This window comes from Nycticebus coucang, chromosome 9, assembly GCF_027406575.1.
Source record: "Nycticebus coucang isolate mNycCou1 chromosome 9, mNycCou1.pri, whole genome shotgun sequence".
Classification (NCBI taxonomy): domain Eukaryota; kingdom Metazoa; phylum Chordata; class Mammalia; order Primates; family Lorisidae; genus Nycticebus; species Nycticebus coucang.
The window spans coordinates 13,725,438-13,741,881 of record NC_069788.1 but is presented as its reverse complement, the minus strand read 5'-3'; the positions used below and the strand labels follow the sequence as shown (position 1 = coordinate 13,741,881).

Here is a 16,444-nt window from a genome sequence, read left to right as displayed (position 1 = left end):
GCAGATATTTAGGAGAGAAATATTCTGGGGGTCATCTGGATAGAAGTATTTGCCGAAGCTGTATGACTAGATTAGACCCTTGTCTAATTAGAGGGTCAGTGACGAAGATGTTGAGGAGAGGAAGAGGAATGATTCTGCAAGAGGAAGCAGAATCATTCAAGAAACTAATATTGGGCTGGTTGACTGCTAAAAAATCAGAATAGAGAAGCCCTGGGAGAAGAAGGTTTTAAGAAAGGGATATCGTCAGCAAAATTAAATGCAATAGGGAGGTAAAAGGGACTAGAAAAGCTAATTTTATTTTTGTATTTTTTGGTAGATATCAAAACCATTTTCTAAGCTCTTATGAAAAGATCTGTTGTGAAACTAGACCCAAATTGCTTTAGAGCCTGTTTTCTACCTGCTGTGTTGTGCAGTAAGATTTAAGAAAATGAATCTTTAGTTTGTTGGCACTGTTTCTCATGTTTTTCTAAGGCAGTCCTTTGTCATTTTCTTTTGTTGGCACTGTTTCTCATGTTTTTCTAAGGCAGTCCTTTGTCATTTTCTAACACCTTTGACAAATTACATTGGTTATTTTGTTTTCTGTGTTTAGTTTACTTTTGAAGCAAATCCTTATTTCTCTTGGAATTCTGACACCTTTAATACCCTATGCGAAAAATTGTTTGGAATTTATTGTGCAGCTGAAGAAATGTTGCTAATTTATATGTAAGAGTCCCTTGAAATGAGGCTTAGCTGCAATATTGTCACGGTTATTTTGTTTTGTTTGAGGTATTGTAGTTAACTCTTGAATAAAGTAGTGAAATTGATAAAAACTAGTTTCTGGGGAGACCTAGCAGGTTTTTTTCTTTTTGGAAAAATATGTATTAATATTTTAGCATGTTTATTTCTTACCTTTAAGAATAATTCCTTTTGTTTAAGTGAATATACTAGTGTCTTTTGGTTCAGTGTATTTGAATATGGTACACTAAGTTGTGTTTTTGTTGATATAAAATATATCCGCCCTCTGCTGGTGAAAGTGCATTATTGCTGTTAACTCAATAGCTTTAGTAATTTCTTTTAATGAAAGAATTTTACTCTAATTTTTGAAGGGTGGCCATATAATTAAATTTGGGGAAAAATGAAAGGGGCATCACTGGGACATTTACCTTTTGAGAGGGGCATCATTGGGACATTACTGCACAATGAGTTATTCTGCCCCAAATACCAGGAGTGTTGTGGTTAAAAAATACTGACCTAATACACCGATGATGATTTTACATTGTGGCTGTGTGTGTGTTCTTTTTTGATTTTTTTCTCTACATTATAGATTTTTTTCTGTCTACTGTGGAAGCTATTATCTATATGGGTATTTAACTGAATTTAAATATTTGGTTTCCTAGTCCCCCTAGTCACGTTTTAAGAATTAATAGTCACGTGTGGCTAAGAGCTTAATGTGTCAAACAATGCAAATTACAGAATGTTTCCAACATCGCAGAAAGCTCAATTGGACAGTGATGTTCTATGTTCTAATTTTAAATTTTGAATAACGAGTATTGTCATTTTCATGAAGTAATCATTGTTACGTTTGTAATGTATTTCTTTCTTTACCATGTACCCTTTTCACATAAAAATAGTTTCTCAGTAGACAACTCTAGTTAACCGAGGGAATCTGTTTAGTAGGATTTTAGATTACTGAGATTTTATTGTACCATGTAATTACTGCAATTTATATAGACTTATTACTAAATGATTACAGTATAGTTTTCTCAGTGTAGGGCATTGAGTATTTCTAGTGTTTTGAATCTGTTTGAAGATTAAAGTTAAAATTAATGGTCTAGGTAATAACTTTATTTCATTTAGAGAAAATAAAATCGTTCTCAAAACATGTAGAGAAACTGTAGTGTGTGAATCATAGTTTAATGTATGTTGGATGATTGAAAAATATGAAGACCCTTTGACGCAGTTTATTCACTGCGTCAACCAGTGAGTAATGATTTCAACGAATCGTTAATACCTTCATAAAACTCACCAATCTTTTTTTTTCATAAACGTTTTCTTTATTTTATTAAAAAAACACAAAAGCCATAGACTTTCCCGTTTTGTTTCCCACGGGTGAAATGTGTTGAGTAGGTCACAGAGAGTGGATTTGTTATTTTGCTCCTGTCCCCCTGCTGGTGGTGTAGGATTTTACCGCAGGTCTGGCATACCGGTGTGTGTGCAAAAACTCACCAATCTTACTGTGACTTCTACGGTTTTACCTGGACTAATAGTGTGTGTGTGTGTGTGTGTTTGTATTTAGTCTCAATTTTATTACATGTAGATTATATATCTATCACCACAGTGAAGACGTGGTGCAGTTACATCACCACAAGAATCTCTTGTATTTTCCTCTTAAAACTACACAGATACACACACACACACACACACACACACACATACACACATATTTTGAACCCCTGGCAATCACAAATCAGTTTTCCGCTTCTAAAATTTTGTCATTTTACATAAGTGGCATCATATAGTATGCAACCTTTCGGGATTGGCTTTATTCACTCAGTGTAATTCTTTGGAGATTTATCCAAGTTGTCACATCTATATATTAATACTTTTATTTTTATTAAGTAGAATTTTGTGGTTCTTGAAAGCGGCTTGGGCCATTTTTAGTTTTGGGCTATTAAAAATGAACCTATACTTAACATTTGTGTACACGTTTTTGTGTGGACATAAGTCTTCATTTCTTTGATAAGTCCCCAATAGTGCAGTTTACTGGATTGTATGATTAGATGCATAAAAAAATTACTAAATTTCTTCAAAGTAGTTGTACCATTTTAAATTCCCACTAATGATATATGAGTAATCTAGTACCTTTTAGTAGTTCGACTCCAGCTGTAAGTTAATTAGGCTGCTGGCAATGCCGCACAGCTCAGTAATATGCCTTATTTTGAATCTTTTGTGTTTCATTTTTTTATAGTTGCTATTTCTTTGTATTCAAATTTGTTAATAGTTTTTTCCCCCCTTCTATATTGTCTAATCTCCTCTTAATTCTGTCCAGTCTATTTCTTAGGCATTGTAGTATGCATCTTTCAGAAGTTCGGATTGGGTCTCTTGCGTCCACACACGCATGTCTTTATTGAACATGGTTCATCTTTTCTGTAGCTTCTTGAACATACAGAAGTCAGTGATGATGGTTTCAGTGTCCTTACCTACTAATTCTGTCAGTGTAATTTTTGGGTTAGTTTTAGTTGATTGACTTTCTCCCTCTTTACAGATGCATATTTTCCTTTTTATGGCAATTTTTATTGTATTCTATATATTAGGAATTTTGTCAGTTCAGGTATTTTTTATGTGTATTTTTATAAATATTCGTGACTTTTTTTCTTGGATGCAGTTAAGTTACTTGTAAATAGTCTTTTTTCAGATCTTGCTTTTAAACTTTGTTAGGTGAGACTAGTGTTTACCCTAGAATTGATTTATCTCATTAGTGATGCAAAAATTCTTCATCTGATGATCCATGAATGATGAACTTTTCTAGTTTGATTATGAGACATTATTCCTACTGTTTTTGAGCTTTAACATGGTTTCCTCTAATTATTTTGGCTGGGTTTCCCCCATCTTCCATAGTTTTCCTCATACATTGTACACTGATCAGTACTCAGTTAATACTTCAAGGGTGACATTTTGCAGATCTAAGGAGTTTTCTCTGTGCATCTCTCTATTTCAGTGATTTTCAACCAGTGTGCTCCGGCACATTAGTGTGCTGCGAGAAGATCTTAGGTGTACTGTAAAAATTTTTAAAGATCATTAATTAAATTATTTTCAAAAGAAGTTCAAAGCACAGTAAATATGTTCTTTTTATTTTTTTATTTTTTTCTTGAGACACAGTCTCACTCCGTTACCCTGGCTAGAGTGCTATGGCATCATCATAGCTCGCAGCAACCTCAGTTTCTTGGGCTCAAGTGATCCTCTTGGTATTTGTTCCTCTATGTTTTTGCTAGAAAATGGAACTCAGTATGCTATTTTAGTAGGACAAAGGAATAAAAATAAAATTACAGTAGAACCTGTGTAAGTTAACTACCCAAGGGAATGTCACTAACTGGTCAACATACAGAAGTGGTTTATATAAGAAACTAGGTCTACCGTATTGATATATATATGGTGCCTGTCTCATCTATGAAAATTAGGTCAACTTAAGAAGGTGGTCAGTATAGGCAAGATGGTCAACTATGGAAGTTCTACTGTACTTTTAAACCTTTTTTTTTTTTTCTGCAGTTTTTGGCCAGGGCTGGATTTGAACCTGCCACCTCTGGCATATGGGGCCTGTGCCCTATTCTGTTGAGCCATAGGCACCTGCCTAAAACTTTTGTTTTTTCTTACTGGAACTACATTTTTCCTTGCCTCATTGAAAAGATTAGTTATATTTAAATTTATTTACAATATATGTGCTCATATAATTTTAGGGTTAACTAAAACAATATAGGAGAAAATGACAGAACTATTAATGTTACTATCACTCTTCTGTTCCAATGAAAGCTCAACTCTGCTGACTTAATGATGCAAACAAGTTAATCTACTGCATTAATCCTCTCCATTCTCTGAAGACTGAATCAGTTTATAGCGGAAATCTCTTATGCTCTGCTGTGTTCTTCATATATAAATTTGATGTTCTTTTGCCAACTGCTGATATGGCACAGTTTTGTTTTTTTTTTTTCAAGCCAAATGAAAACATTTGGTTATATTCTGCAGCATGTTATTTAAATTGTCCATGTTTCAGATACTCCATTTCATACTTTTGAAAACATCTGTTTATGTAATTATAGTTTGCTGTTCTCAAACTGGTACAGAATTTGCCTTAGTCTTTGCATTTATTCTTGCTAAAAATATGCAAACAAGGCTAATATATTCCCCTGTGGTATTCGTTAAAGTCTTGATATATCAATGTTTCATTATTTTATTACTGATACCAAAGATAATTGGAATTAGGTAAGAAAGCAGTTGGACTCTACAGCTAATTCAGGATGTCATTTTAGCTAATAATTTCTGATTATTTCTGTATCAAGACTTGTAGTTCTAATATATGGAGACCTTAAGTTAATATTTCTTTGAACTGAAAGTTTCTATTAATCGAGTAGGCGTCTAATGACAAACACTAGTTTGTATCTTTGTCTTGCTCCACTGGGATGTAGAGTTCATGATGGCAGGGACTCCACGCATTTCCCTGCCAGATACCTAGAAAGTTCTTGGCACACAGTAAGTATTCAGCACATTTCTGATGACAGTCAACGAATTAATGAACAATTAAGCTTCTGAGTTATTTCTGCTCACCCAAATCTCATTCATCTTTCCAGGCTCAGTTCAAAATTATATTGCATTCATAAAGGTGTTTTTAAATGAAATTTTTGTCACCAACTACTTAAGCTTATCATGTTCTTTTTCTCCTTTGAACTCTTGGCATTTTCATATCAGAGTTAAGACAGAATTTTTCTAATAGATGTAATTGCATACTACTGGAGTAGCTTCAAGAAAGGGAACATTCTGTAACTTGCAGTGTTTAAGAAGTGACAGGATGGTTTTGTTAGTAAAAGGGGAGTTGACAGGTACGGTGTTCTCACTTTGTGCCTGGTGCTTATATACTTTATGCCCTTTAACATCAAGGAACCCTACAAGGGGTAGGTGAACTCTCTATTTTTATTTGTGGAAACGGAGGTTTAAAGAGGACATATAATTTGTCTGTAGTTCCATAGCCGAAAGGGTCTGAGTCAAACCCAGGTCTTTGTTTTATAGAGAAGTTGTTATGTTGCTTTAGGGGGGTAATTGCTTCATGAGCTCAAGGTCCATTGCCATTGTGTGAAGTGTGGCAGTTTGGGTTTCTACTAAGGAATGAATGCCTGATGGCATTTGATGGTTAGGAAGAAAAGAAAATTTTGGATAATGGGATAATTAGAAACACTAAAGAAGAAAGAGGCCCCAAACTTTATCTGTCAATATTTACTTTGTAAACTTAGGTGCTCTGATGGTGGATGCATATACTATACTTTAGAATTGTTATGGCTTCCTGTTGCATTGACCCCTTTGCCATTATGCACTGACCAATTTTTTTATCTCTAGAGAAAATTTTTGACTTGTTGTCTATGTTGATAGAAGTATAGCCACTTTTTTTTTTTTTTTTGGTTACCATTTGTGTGGATTATGTTTTTAATTTTTACTTTCAGTATATGTGTGTTCTTGAAACTAAAGTTAGTTTATTATAGAAAACATATGGTTTATTTATTTATTTTTTATTTTCAATGCAAGCAGCCACTCCATATCTTTTTTGGGGGAGCTTGGTCTATTTACCTTTAAAGTAATATTTGCCAAGAATAGATTTGCTATTGCCATTTTGTTCACTGTTTTCTGATTGTTTTATAGTGCTTTTGTTTCTCTTTTTATTGTCTTCTTTTGTATTTTGTTGCTTCTTTGTAATGGTGTGTTCTGATTTATTTTTTTTCATTTGTGTAGCGTTTAGAGTTGTGGTTAGTAGAAGCCTACGTAAGATATCTTATAGTTATAATTATTTTTTAAGCTGGTAACTTCCCTTGCATGCAGAAACTTTCACTTTAACCTCTTCTCTTCCCAAATTATATGCTATTGACATCACAGTTTAGAACTGTGTATATTATGTATTAAGATAATTTAGGTATAGTTTTTAATACTTTTTATCTTTTAGGTTCTATAATAGACTTGTCTAAGACTGTTATAGTAATGAAATATTCTTTTTGCCTATATATTTACCTTTGTCAATGAGTTTTATAAATTTTTCTGTATTAAAAAACAAAAATATATCTGTTGTTGTTTAGCATCTTTTCATTTCAATTTGAAAAACTACTTTTCACATTTCTTGTAAGGCTGGTCTAAGTGGTGAGAAACTTCCTCACCACCTTTTGTTTGTCTGATTGATAGTCTTTAACTCTCCTTTGTTTTTAAAGGATAGGATTACTGTATGTAGTCTTCTTGGTTGGCAATTGTTTCTTATTCTAACGTTTCTCTTTTCTTTTCTTTTTGAGACAGTCTTGTTCTGTCACCTAGGCTAGAGTGCAGGGGTGTCACCTTTGCTCACTACCACTTCAAGCTCCTGAGCTCAAGTGGTTCTTCTGCTTCGGCCTCCCAAGTAGCTGGCTAAGTTTTTAATTTTTTTGTAGCAATGGGTCTTGTTATGTTGCCTAGGCCATTATGAAACTCCTGGCCTTAAGTGATCCTCCCTCCTTAGCCTAAAGTGCTGGGATTGTAGGCATGAGTTACCATGCATGCTACGATTTATCTTTCTTTTTTTTTTTTTTTTTTTTTTGAGACAAAGCTTCAAGCTATCGCCCTGGGTAGAGTGCTGTAGCGTCACAGCTCACAGCAACCTCAAACTTTTGGGCTTAAGTGATTCTCTTGCCTCAGCCTCTCAAGTAGCTGGGACTACAGGTGCCTGCCCCAACACCCGGCTATTTTTTGGTTGTAGTTGTCATTGTTGTTTGGTAGGCACAGGCTGGATTCGAACCCACCAGCTCTGGTGTATATGGCTGGTGCCTTAGCTTTCAATAGCATATCAGTTGCCACTGGCGTTACAAAGCTTGCACTAATACCACTGTGCAACTTTGATCTTTTCTTCCGTGTCTCCTGATTATTTGTACTTAATGCTGTAACCGTCGTCAGATTTGCTAGAGTTCAAACTTCTTGAAGGCAGGATTTGTGTTTTGTCTTCTTCCTTAGTACTTTGATTAAAATAGACACTTAATACATAATTGGTGATTTAAATAGAATTTAGAAAACTGAGGTTTAAAGAAAAAGTGTTTTATTATTTAACCCCTCTAAGAATTTGGGCTTTGACACCAGTGATTATTAAATTTCTGGTGTGTTTTGTTTGCTGCTGCCAACATTTAAATATAATTTACATTGAATTAGATAGATTACAGGTTTAGCTGCTATAAAAAATACTGTGACTCAAATAAGATAGAAGATATTAAGTCCTACATTTAAGTTTAGGAAGTCATCATAAACAGTGCTGCACACCTCATTGTTGAACATCACTAGGTCATATGACAATAGCTCTGACAGCCATACCAGGGTATGAGCTCCAAGACTGCTGCGTAATTAAGGCATTTGGGGCAGCAGTATGTTTAGTTCTACCATACTGTAGCTATGGGCAGTCCCCAACTTACAAACATCCGACTCATGTTACCACTCACACTTACAAATGGAGGCTGACATAGTAGTCCCCTGGTTACAGACATCCAACTGATACACTACTTGCACTTATGAACAGAAGCTCTTATAGGTAATAGGTAAATGTACCTGTTCCAACTTATATACAAATTCAACTTAAGAACAAACCTACAGAAACTTTCCTGTTTGTAACTTGGGGACTACCTGTTGGCTTTAATATTAGTTTTGTAACATAACCCTCACCTTTAGATGAAAAGGATGTACATGATACAGAAGCCTGCATTTTAAAAAAAGCTTAATTAACCTAGAAAAGCTATAAAAATAAGTGTTTTGTGGTTTATTTAGAAATAATGTGGAAAATATTGTTATTTTTGGTGAAAAAATCAATTTTTTATATTTCATTTCAATCTAAATAAAATGAATTTTGTTTTAAAAAAAGATTGATTTTTTTATTGATATATTTAGTAAGACAAAAGCCTTACTGTATATACATGTATGGGTATTTTCACAATCAGGTTATTTATAGAAGTCTATTAGGTATAAGTTTCTGAATATTTGGCATTATTTCCAAATACTACTTTTATCTCTCCATTTTTACATTATTGATTATACAGCAATATGTGAAAATACTTAGAAAATCTTAAATTATCATGGAAGAATATATTCAAAGGTATGAAGAATAGTATACTAAGGCTTGTATTCTCATATATATGTGAGTTTTTCCAGCAATACTTTCAGAATATTTGTGTCCATGGGCCAAAAAAAACTAATGTTTTATAGTACATCTCAGGTCACATATGCATATTACATTTTACTAAAACAAAAGTTTGTATTCTTACTACTGACTCAGGAAGTTCAGTTTAACCAGTGCTCTCCACGCCCACAGAGGACATTTCTCTGGTCATATCTTCTTTCCTCACCACTAGTTGCTTGCCTCAGTTTCATGACATTTGTAGATACTTTTAATTAATATGCAATATGCTACTTTACATATTTTTTAATTTACATAAATAGTATGTTGTCTGTATTTATCTGTAACTTTTTTTTTTTTTTTTTTTTGTAGAGACAGAGTCTCACTTTATGGCCCTTGGTAGAGTGCCGTGGCCTCACACAGCTCACAGCAACCTCCAACTCCTGGGCCTAAGCGATTCTCTTGCTTCAGCCTCCCAAGTAGCTGGGACTACAGGCGCCCGCCACAGCACCCGGCTATTTTTTTTTTTTGTTGTTGCAGTTTGGCCGGGGCTGGGTTTGAACCCGCCACCCTCGGCATATGGGGCCGGCGCCCTACTCACTGAGCCACAGGCACCGCCCTTGTTTTTGTTTTTGAGACAGAGTCTCACTTTGTTGCTCTGGGTAGAATGCTGTGGTGTCATAGTTCACAGCAACCTCAAACTCTTCAGCCTCCCAAGTAGCTGGAACTACAGGTGCCCACACAGCACCCCACTACTTTTAGAAACAGGGTCTTGCTCTTGTTCAGGCTGGTCTTGAACACCTGAGCTCAAGCAGTCCACCTACCTCAGCCTCTCGAAGGGCTAGAATTGTAGAGGTGAGCCACCACGCCCAGCCCCTCTGTAACTTTTTTAAATCTCATTGTGATATTTGAAATTTAGCCATGTTGCTACATATATACGTCTTTTTTGAAGCAGAACTCATTGTTTCTCATCCTTGTACTAATAGATTTAAAAAAATGTTTCTGAATATGTTGGGTACAAATGGAGATCACTGTAGTTTTAAAGGGCGTTTTCTCTAATTACCAGTGAGATTGTGTATGTTTTCATGTTCATTGGTCACATATTTCTTCTGTGAATTACCCATTTATATCTTTTTACTCTTTTTTTTCTATGGGGTTGGTTGCCTTTTTCTTATTTCTACATTTTATTTTTTAAATGTTTGATTTTTATTTGTAATCTTTTATATCTTATATATTTCATAAAGAAATTACTTTTTATGGTGGGATATATGCTGAGTGAACTGTTTACGTAAGTTAATTTTAAAAACTTAGAAAAAAAATTGGGGCAGTGCCTATGGCTCAAAGGAGTAGGGCGCCAGCCCCATATACTGGAATTGGTGGGTTCAAACCCAGCCCTGGCCAAAAACTGCAAAAAACAAAATACAAAAAAACAACTTAGATTTGGGGGAAAGTTCGTAAGAAAGCAAAATTAGTAAAACCGTTAAGATTCTTGAGGGTTGCCAAGACATGTCTTAGCAAGCTACTGCCAGTACCATTTGAAATTTGAACACGTGATTTCTGTAAACTTCCATTACAATTGTATAAAAAGAAAAATGCTTCTAATATGCTATCATGGTACTTATTTTAGTTTTTAATACTTGCTTATTTTTATTTCTTTTCCTTCATAGGTCCCCGATGGGCTTCCTGGAATATTGGTGTGTTTATTTGCATCAGATGTGCTGGAATTCATAGAAATCTTGGGGTTCACATATCCAGGGTCAAATCAGTCAACCTAGACCAATGGACACCAGAACAGATACAGGTAAATATTACATTACACAGAAATTATGAAAGTATTTATTATTTAAAAATACTTCTTGCATCTAAGGACTACATTGAAATGGCATATGCCATATATAAAATTTGAATGTTATTTGAATTGTTAGTTTATAGTTGTTTCTTTCTGCGTCTAAAGAAACCAAATCTAAAATGTTGATTTTGAAGTATTCAAAAAGTGGTATTTCTTTCTTTAATAAAATTTGCTAGTTTCTTTCCATAGTTTGTTTTCGATTTTCTTGTCAGTAGAGGGAGCCTGAGAAAAGATAAAGAAAAAAACTACCCTTAAGCAAAACTAATTTGAAGGATTTTTATTCTTGCAAAGGTGTTCTTGGTTTTCAGATAGGGTCTACTAGTGACAAACCCAGTGAGCAAGTATTCTTATGATCAGTGTAGACTTGTGTATAATGGTTTATTTTAGCTTTATTAGAAATAAATTTGTAGTTTTAAGGCTTTCCCATTTTTCTAGTATGACGGTCTTATATTTTTAAAATGTTACTTTCCAATCCTTAAAGCTAGCTGCTCATGTAAAAATGATTACTTGTCTTATTTTGTAACCCACAGTGAAATTACATTACTTTTCTTATACCCTTTTGAAATTACTTTTAGTCTTTATGAAGTACTGAATACGTAAATATACGTAGTTGAAACTCAATGATAGGCATACATACATCAGAATCAGGAAAAAACTTGGAAATTTGCATGAGTTTGGTGGAGTAAAGGTAGAAAGACATAGAATAGTGATCTTCAGGCCATAAAGCTAAGCATAATTTATTTAGTTCCATCTTAAGTCAGTTTTTGAGCTTTTTGCTGGCTAGTACATAAAAGATAATATCCCTTCTGTGTTTTTAGGATCCTGGGGGAGAAAACATACAAGTTACATTAAAGAAGCAGAGCTTTTCAAACACTTCATATAAGGGAGTGTTCTTAGTATCTCTGTAGCAAATTGTGGTTAAGAGATGTCACAATGTTGTAAGTTTGTTTCAAGAAAATGTGAGGTGTAGCTTGACAATAGGACTTGGTGTTTATAGTGAGTTATGGAGATATAAAACACTCAAGATTTAAGTGTCCTACTTTTTAATGGTTCACTTCAAACTAAGGATAAAATACGGACTCCCTTACAATTCGATTCAGAAATACTATTTTTTTCTCAATTTAGTTGTTGAGAGAAGTTGAACATCAGATTCTTTGAGATGGACTGCTGTTACAGCTTAGAGCAGAACTTTCCGGTCAGAGGGCATCAGTTCATTGGTTTTCTTTGGATTAGGTTACAGGTACACAAAAGACACTGGATTATTAAAAATTTAAGTATTTAAAAAGTAATAAGTAATTTGAAATTGTAGTTAGGCATTATTTGTTCGGTTATACCTGTCAACTTCTTTTTTTTAATTAGGTAAATTTATTTCAGGTTAATGTGAGGGTACAAGCAACCAGGTCAGAATATTAGATTTTGTTACCTGTCAGCTTCTTAAGATAAGAATTACTATTTTAAAGAGCAAAACTTTATGATTAGTACTTGTCACCAGAGCTCTTTTTCCAGGTGTTTGATGATGAATATTAAGGCTAGTGTACATCCAGAAATTGAGTAGCCAATAAAGTTTTGCTTTAAAAAAAAAAATAGGGATGCCTAATCATGTAGATGGGCCATAGAGTATTTTTGTAGGAGGCCTTCTGAATTCTTGTAAGCAAAGCCAGAGTTGTTTATAAATTGTCCTGCAACATAAACATATTGTTGGTAAAAACTCAAATTCCAAACCGTAGAGCACAATCTTTATTTCAGCCTAGGAAATTTCAAGGCTATTGAATCTAGAGAGGCAGTAGGAGAAAGTGAGTAAGAAGACTGATGATCTCTAGAGCGAGACAGTCGACCTGTGTGGGTTTGAAAGGATACTTAACTTCAGGGTGCCTCGGTTTCCTCATTAGTGAAGTTGCTGAAAGTATCAAATAAATTAATTTGGGTTAATTCAGGATAGTACCTGGCACATTTTAAACACTCAGCAAATGTTAGCTTGTTAGTGGTAGTTTATTTTTTTGTTATGTAAAACGCTCAGTATTTTGCCTTGACCATCTTGCATCTCAAGGAATTTATTTCCTAATTAGTATATTGTGATGAATTGGTTGCAAATTGTATCCCTGAGTAAATGAATTGATCTGTTGTATGGTAAGTGTATTATTGAATATAAATGAATTTACTTTTGAGAATATTTACCAAAACTAATTATTTCATTTTTAGTAGTATTGGAAGTTAAAGCATTTTGCGATTGTTAATACCAGCAGTTTTCTGTTGAAGTTGCTCCTCATTTAAGCATATCTTATACTTCCTTTGGTGGTAGGTGTGTTCCACATGAGCTGTCTAATTCTATACCTTGGCCTGCAGGCTGGCTGCCTCTCCTTTCTCCCTCTCTCCCTCCCTCCCTTCTTCTTTCTCTTCCTCCCTTCCTCTCTCTCTCCCTCTTCTCTCCTTCCTTCCTCTCCCTCCCTCTCTCCCCTCTTCCTTCCCTCCCCTCCCTCCTTTTCCGCTGTTCCTACCTTTTCTGATTAAGGTATATTTACAGAGAGAACAATTCGCTGATTTCAGTGAGTCTTGGCAAATGTCTCTTGAGTGTCCCCAACACTTACTAAAGATAGAGCATTTCCATCACCCTGGAAAGTTCCCTCATGCCAATTTCCAGTCGGGTCCTGTGGCGAAAACTACATTGGTTGGTAATCCTTTAGGTTAATTTTACATACATTGAAATGCCTATCTTTTAGGGGCTGTTCCTTTTAACTTGGACTCTTGATTCAAATTAGGAAAAGTGATGATTACAATCTGACATAGTATTCCATATTCACATATTGTATAATAATTTCTTTGATATAAAAATGCTTTGGAGGTACCTATAGAAGTAAGGGAATTACTTTTACTGCACATACTTCTATCCTGTATATTCCCCTACCATCATCCCCAGCATTTCATATTTCTAATTTTTAAAGATGATACTTAGTTTCAGTTATTTTGTTTTTTTAAAGATCTTTTATTAGTAAATGTGGAAACCTGATTTCATCTCTGAGTCCAGTCAAGCTGTTAAATAGAAATGTTCTTTTGTGTATGTGTGATTCTGTAAAACATAGCTGCCATGTTTTCTCTCAGGGTTACTTATAAACTGATACTACATGTACTGTATTTTACTGGTCATACATACAGTGGGACATCTGTGAGTTGACCACTCAAGGAGCTGTAACAAACTGGTCAATGCACAGAAGTGGACAATATAAGTGGATTGGTAAGCTGTGGTATATGTATACGATGGAATGTTATTCAGCCATAAAAATGGAGATTTTGTAGCGTTTGTACTAACGTGGATGGAGGTGGAACACATTATTCTTAGTGAAGCATCACAGGAGTGGAGAAGTATGAATCCTATGTACTCAATTTTGATTTGAAGACAATTAATGACATGGTGGGGTATGGGGGAAGGGGAGAGCAGACAAAGAAGGAGGGAAGAGCTGAGGGAAAGGAAAAGAAGGAAAAAAAAGAACAAAAAAAGTGGTCAATATAAGGAAAAAAAGTGGTCAATGTAAGGAACTTACTGTACTGATACATACGTGTAGTGCATGGCTGTTTATAAAAATTAGGTCAACTTAAGGAGGTGGTGAAGGTAGGGAGGTGATCACCTATGGAGGTTTTACTGTAGTTTGTCAGTTTTTACAGGATCTAACATGTATAACTGTGTTAGAATTGTTGTATGCTTATTTTTAAAAGCAAATAATTTATCTACCAAAACTTATTTTGATTTTTGTTAACATAGAAATAAAGTTATCTAAAAAAAGTCTTAAAATTCTTTCCTTTAATGTGGTCCATGGACAGAGTAAATGTCTTTAATCTTGTTTTTATTATCAGGTACTGCTCAAATTTTTGGAAAGGAGCAAATTTTTTACACTTCTATAAGTACTATGGTTTTTATCTTTTATTTTGTACTTGTTCATTAATGCCAAGTCTTGATTACTATTTTTCTTTCATGTTCTCCCATTATTTAAGAATTCTTAATTACTCATTTTAACATGTTTATTATTTTTATTTTAATAGGTTTAGAGGGGTACATTTTTAACTTTTGAAATGTCTATATTGAATTTGTTTGTTTGTACAAACTAATGACTTTCTTTTCTTGCAGAGGAATGTTACTTATACTCCCAAGTTTTTTAGCTCATTAGCTCACTTGAAATTTGTGCTATTGAATAAATCATCTTTTTTTTTTTTTTTTTTTTTTGAGACAGTCTCACTCTGTCGCCCTGGCTAGAATGCCATGGTGATCTAGCTCATTTCTTGGGCTCTAGTGATCCTCTTGCCTCACCCTCCCAAGCAGCTGGGAATACAGGCGCCCACCACAGCCCCTGGTTAATTTTTCTATTTTTAGTGGAGACGGGGTCTTACTCTTGCTCAGGCTGGTCTTGAGCTCCTGAGCTCAAGCAGTCCATCTGCCTCAGCCTCCCAAAGTGCCAGGACTACAGGCATGAGCCAGCCGTGAATAAAACATTTTCATGAACTATTGACCATATTAGAAAATATACTCCATATATTCGGTATTTGTCTTGGTGACCTTTGACTACTTTTAATACTTTGTATATCTATAATTCTTCTAGTAATCTTCCCTTGTGGGTTCTTTTGTTTACTGTTTGCTAGTGTCATTTATTAATGTGGTAATTTGTATTTTCTTAGAAACATAAAGTTTACACAGTTAAAATTTATTCATTTATAAAGTATATTTTGGGGATCTTCACATTTGAAATCACTTAGTCTCTATAGCTATATGACTTATTCTTTGTAAACGTGCCTTTGACATTTTGTAGGTATTTTCACTTCCTCTGTTCACATCTTTACCATTTTTACGTTAGCTCTGACTCATTTTGGCTAAAGGAAAGCATCTTTAAACCCACCTCTTTTCACAACCTTGTTTATCATTACCACAAGCAGGGATTAAGTGCTTTCTTCCCTCTTATTTTCTGTTCATTGAGTCTCTGAATGTTTCTACTGTGACTAACAGCTTCTTTCTATTTAGGGGCAAGAAAGGAGCAAGTTAGTGGTTACTGATTTCTTTGCCTGTATTTTTGTTCTCAGGCTTCTTTCTTGCTTTTCCACTTACTTAAAAATTGTATTCACCTTGAGTCATTTTGAAACTTTCTTCTTCCTTGAAATGTGTTTCCTCATTCCATCTTTCAGAAGAAAGTCTCCCTTGTACCCCCCCTTTCTATCAGTATACACCTCTTGATTTGACTGTGCTCCCTTCTTCAGTCAGTAGGCATGGAGCACATATGGATAGTGTGCCCGCCACTGTCTTCATGGGACTCTTCTCTCAAGGTGAATTTCTTGAGGAACGTCTTTCCCTGCTACTGCATTTCTTTACCTTACTTTTGCCTCTGCTGACTCATTTCTGTTCGCTCCATTCTGGTGAGTGTCCCCTCTCAAAGAACTCCAGGAACCCCTCCTGCCCTCGTCCTACTCTCCGTCCTTTTCCTTGATCTTTCTGCTTTGCTTGACACTAACCGTTGCCTTCTTGAAGGTTTTTTCTTTTTTTTCTTTGTAAAGGAACAAAATTACTGTCTTACATCTTTCCTTTTATTTTACTTATTTGGTTTCTATCTTTTTATTTATTTTTTCTCCTTTTCCTCTTTATCTGGAGGTTTTCTACAGTTTCATTTTTAGCTTTTGTGTTCTTTTTGCCTTTCTCTCCAGATGAACTGATTTATTCTTATGGATTCAGCTGTTAGTTTTCTGTGCAGGAGGTTCTCCTCTTTTTTCAG

At 34.7% G+C, this 16,444-nt stretch overlaps 1 protein-coding gene across 2 annotated transcripts in view; it reads left to right on the top strand.

Annotated features, from left to right (window-relative positions):
- The window catches only part of SMAP1 (small ArfGAP 1), a 123,219-nt gene that overhangs the window by 19,066 nt on the left and 87,709 nt on the right, over positions 1-16,444 (top strand). For both annotated transcript variants that reach the window (XM_053602080.1, XM_053602079.1), the window contains exon 2: positions 10,519-10,652. In XM_053602080.1, coding sequence (XP_053458055.1) covers positions 10,519-10,652 — 134 coding nt within the window. The remainder of the gene's footprint in view (positions 1-10,518; positions 10,653-16,444) is intronic.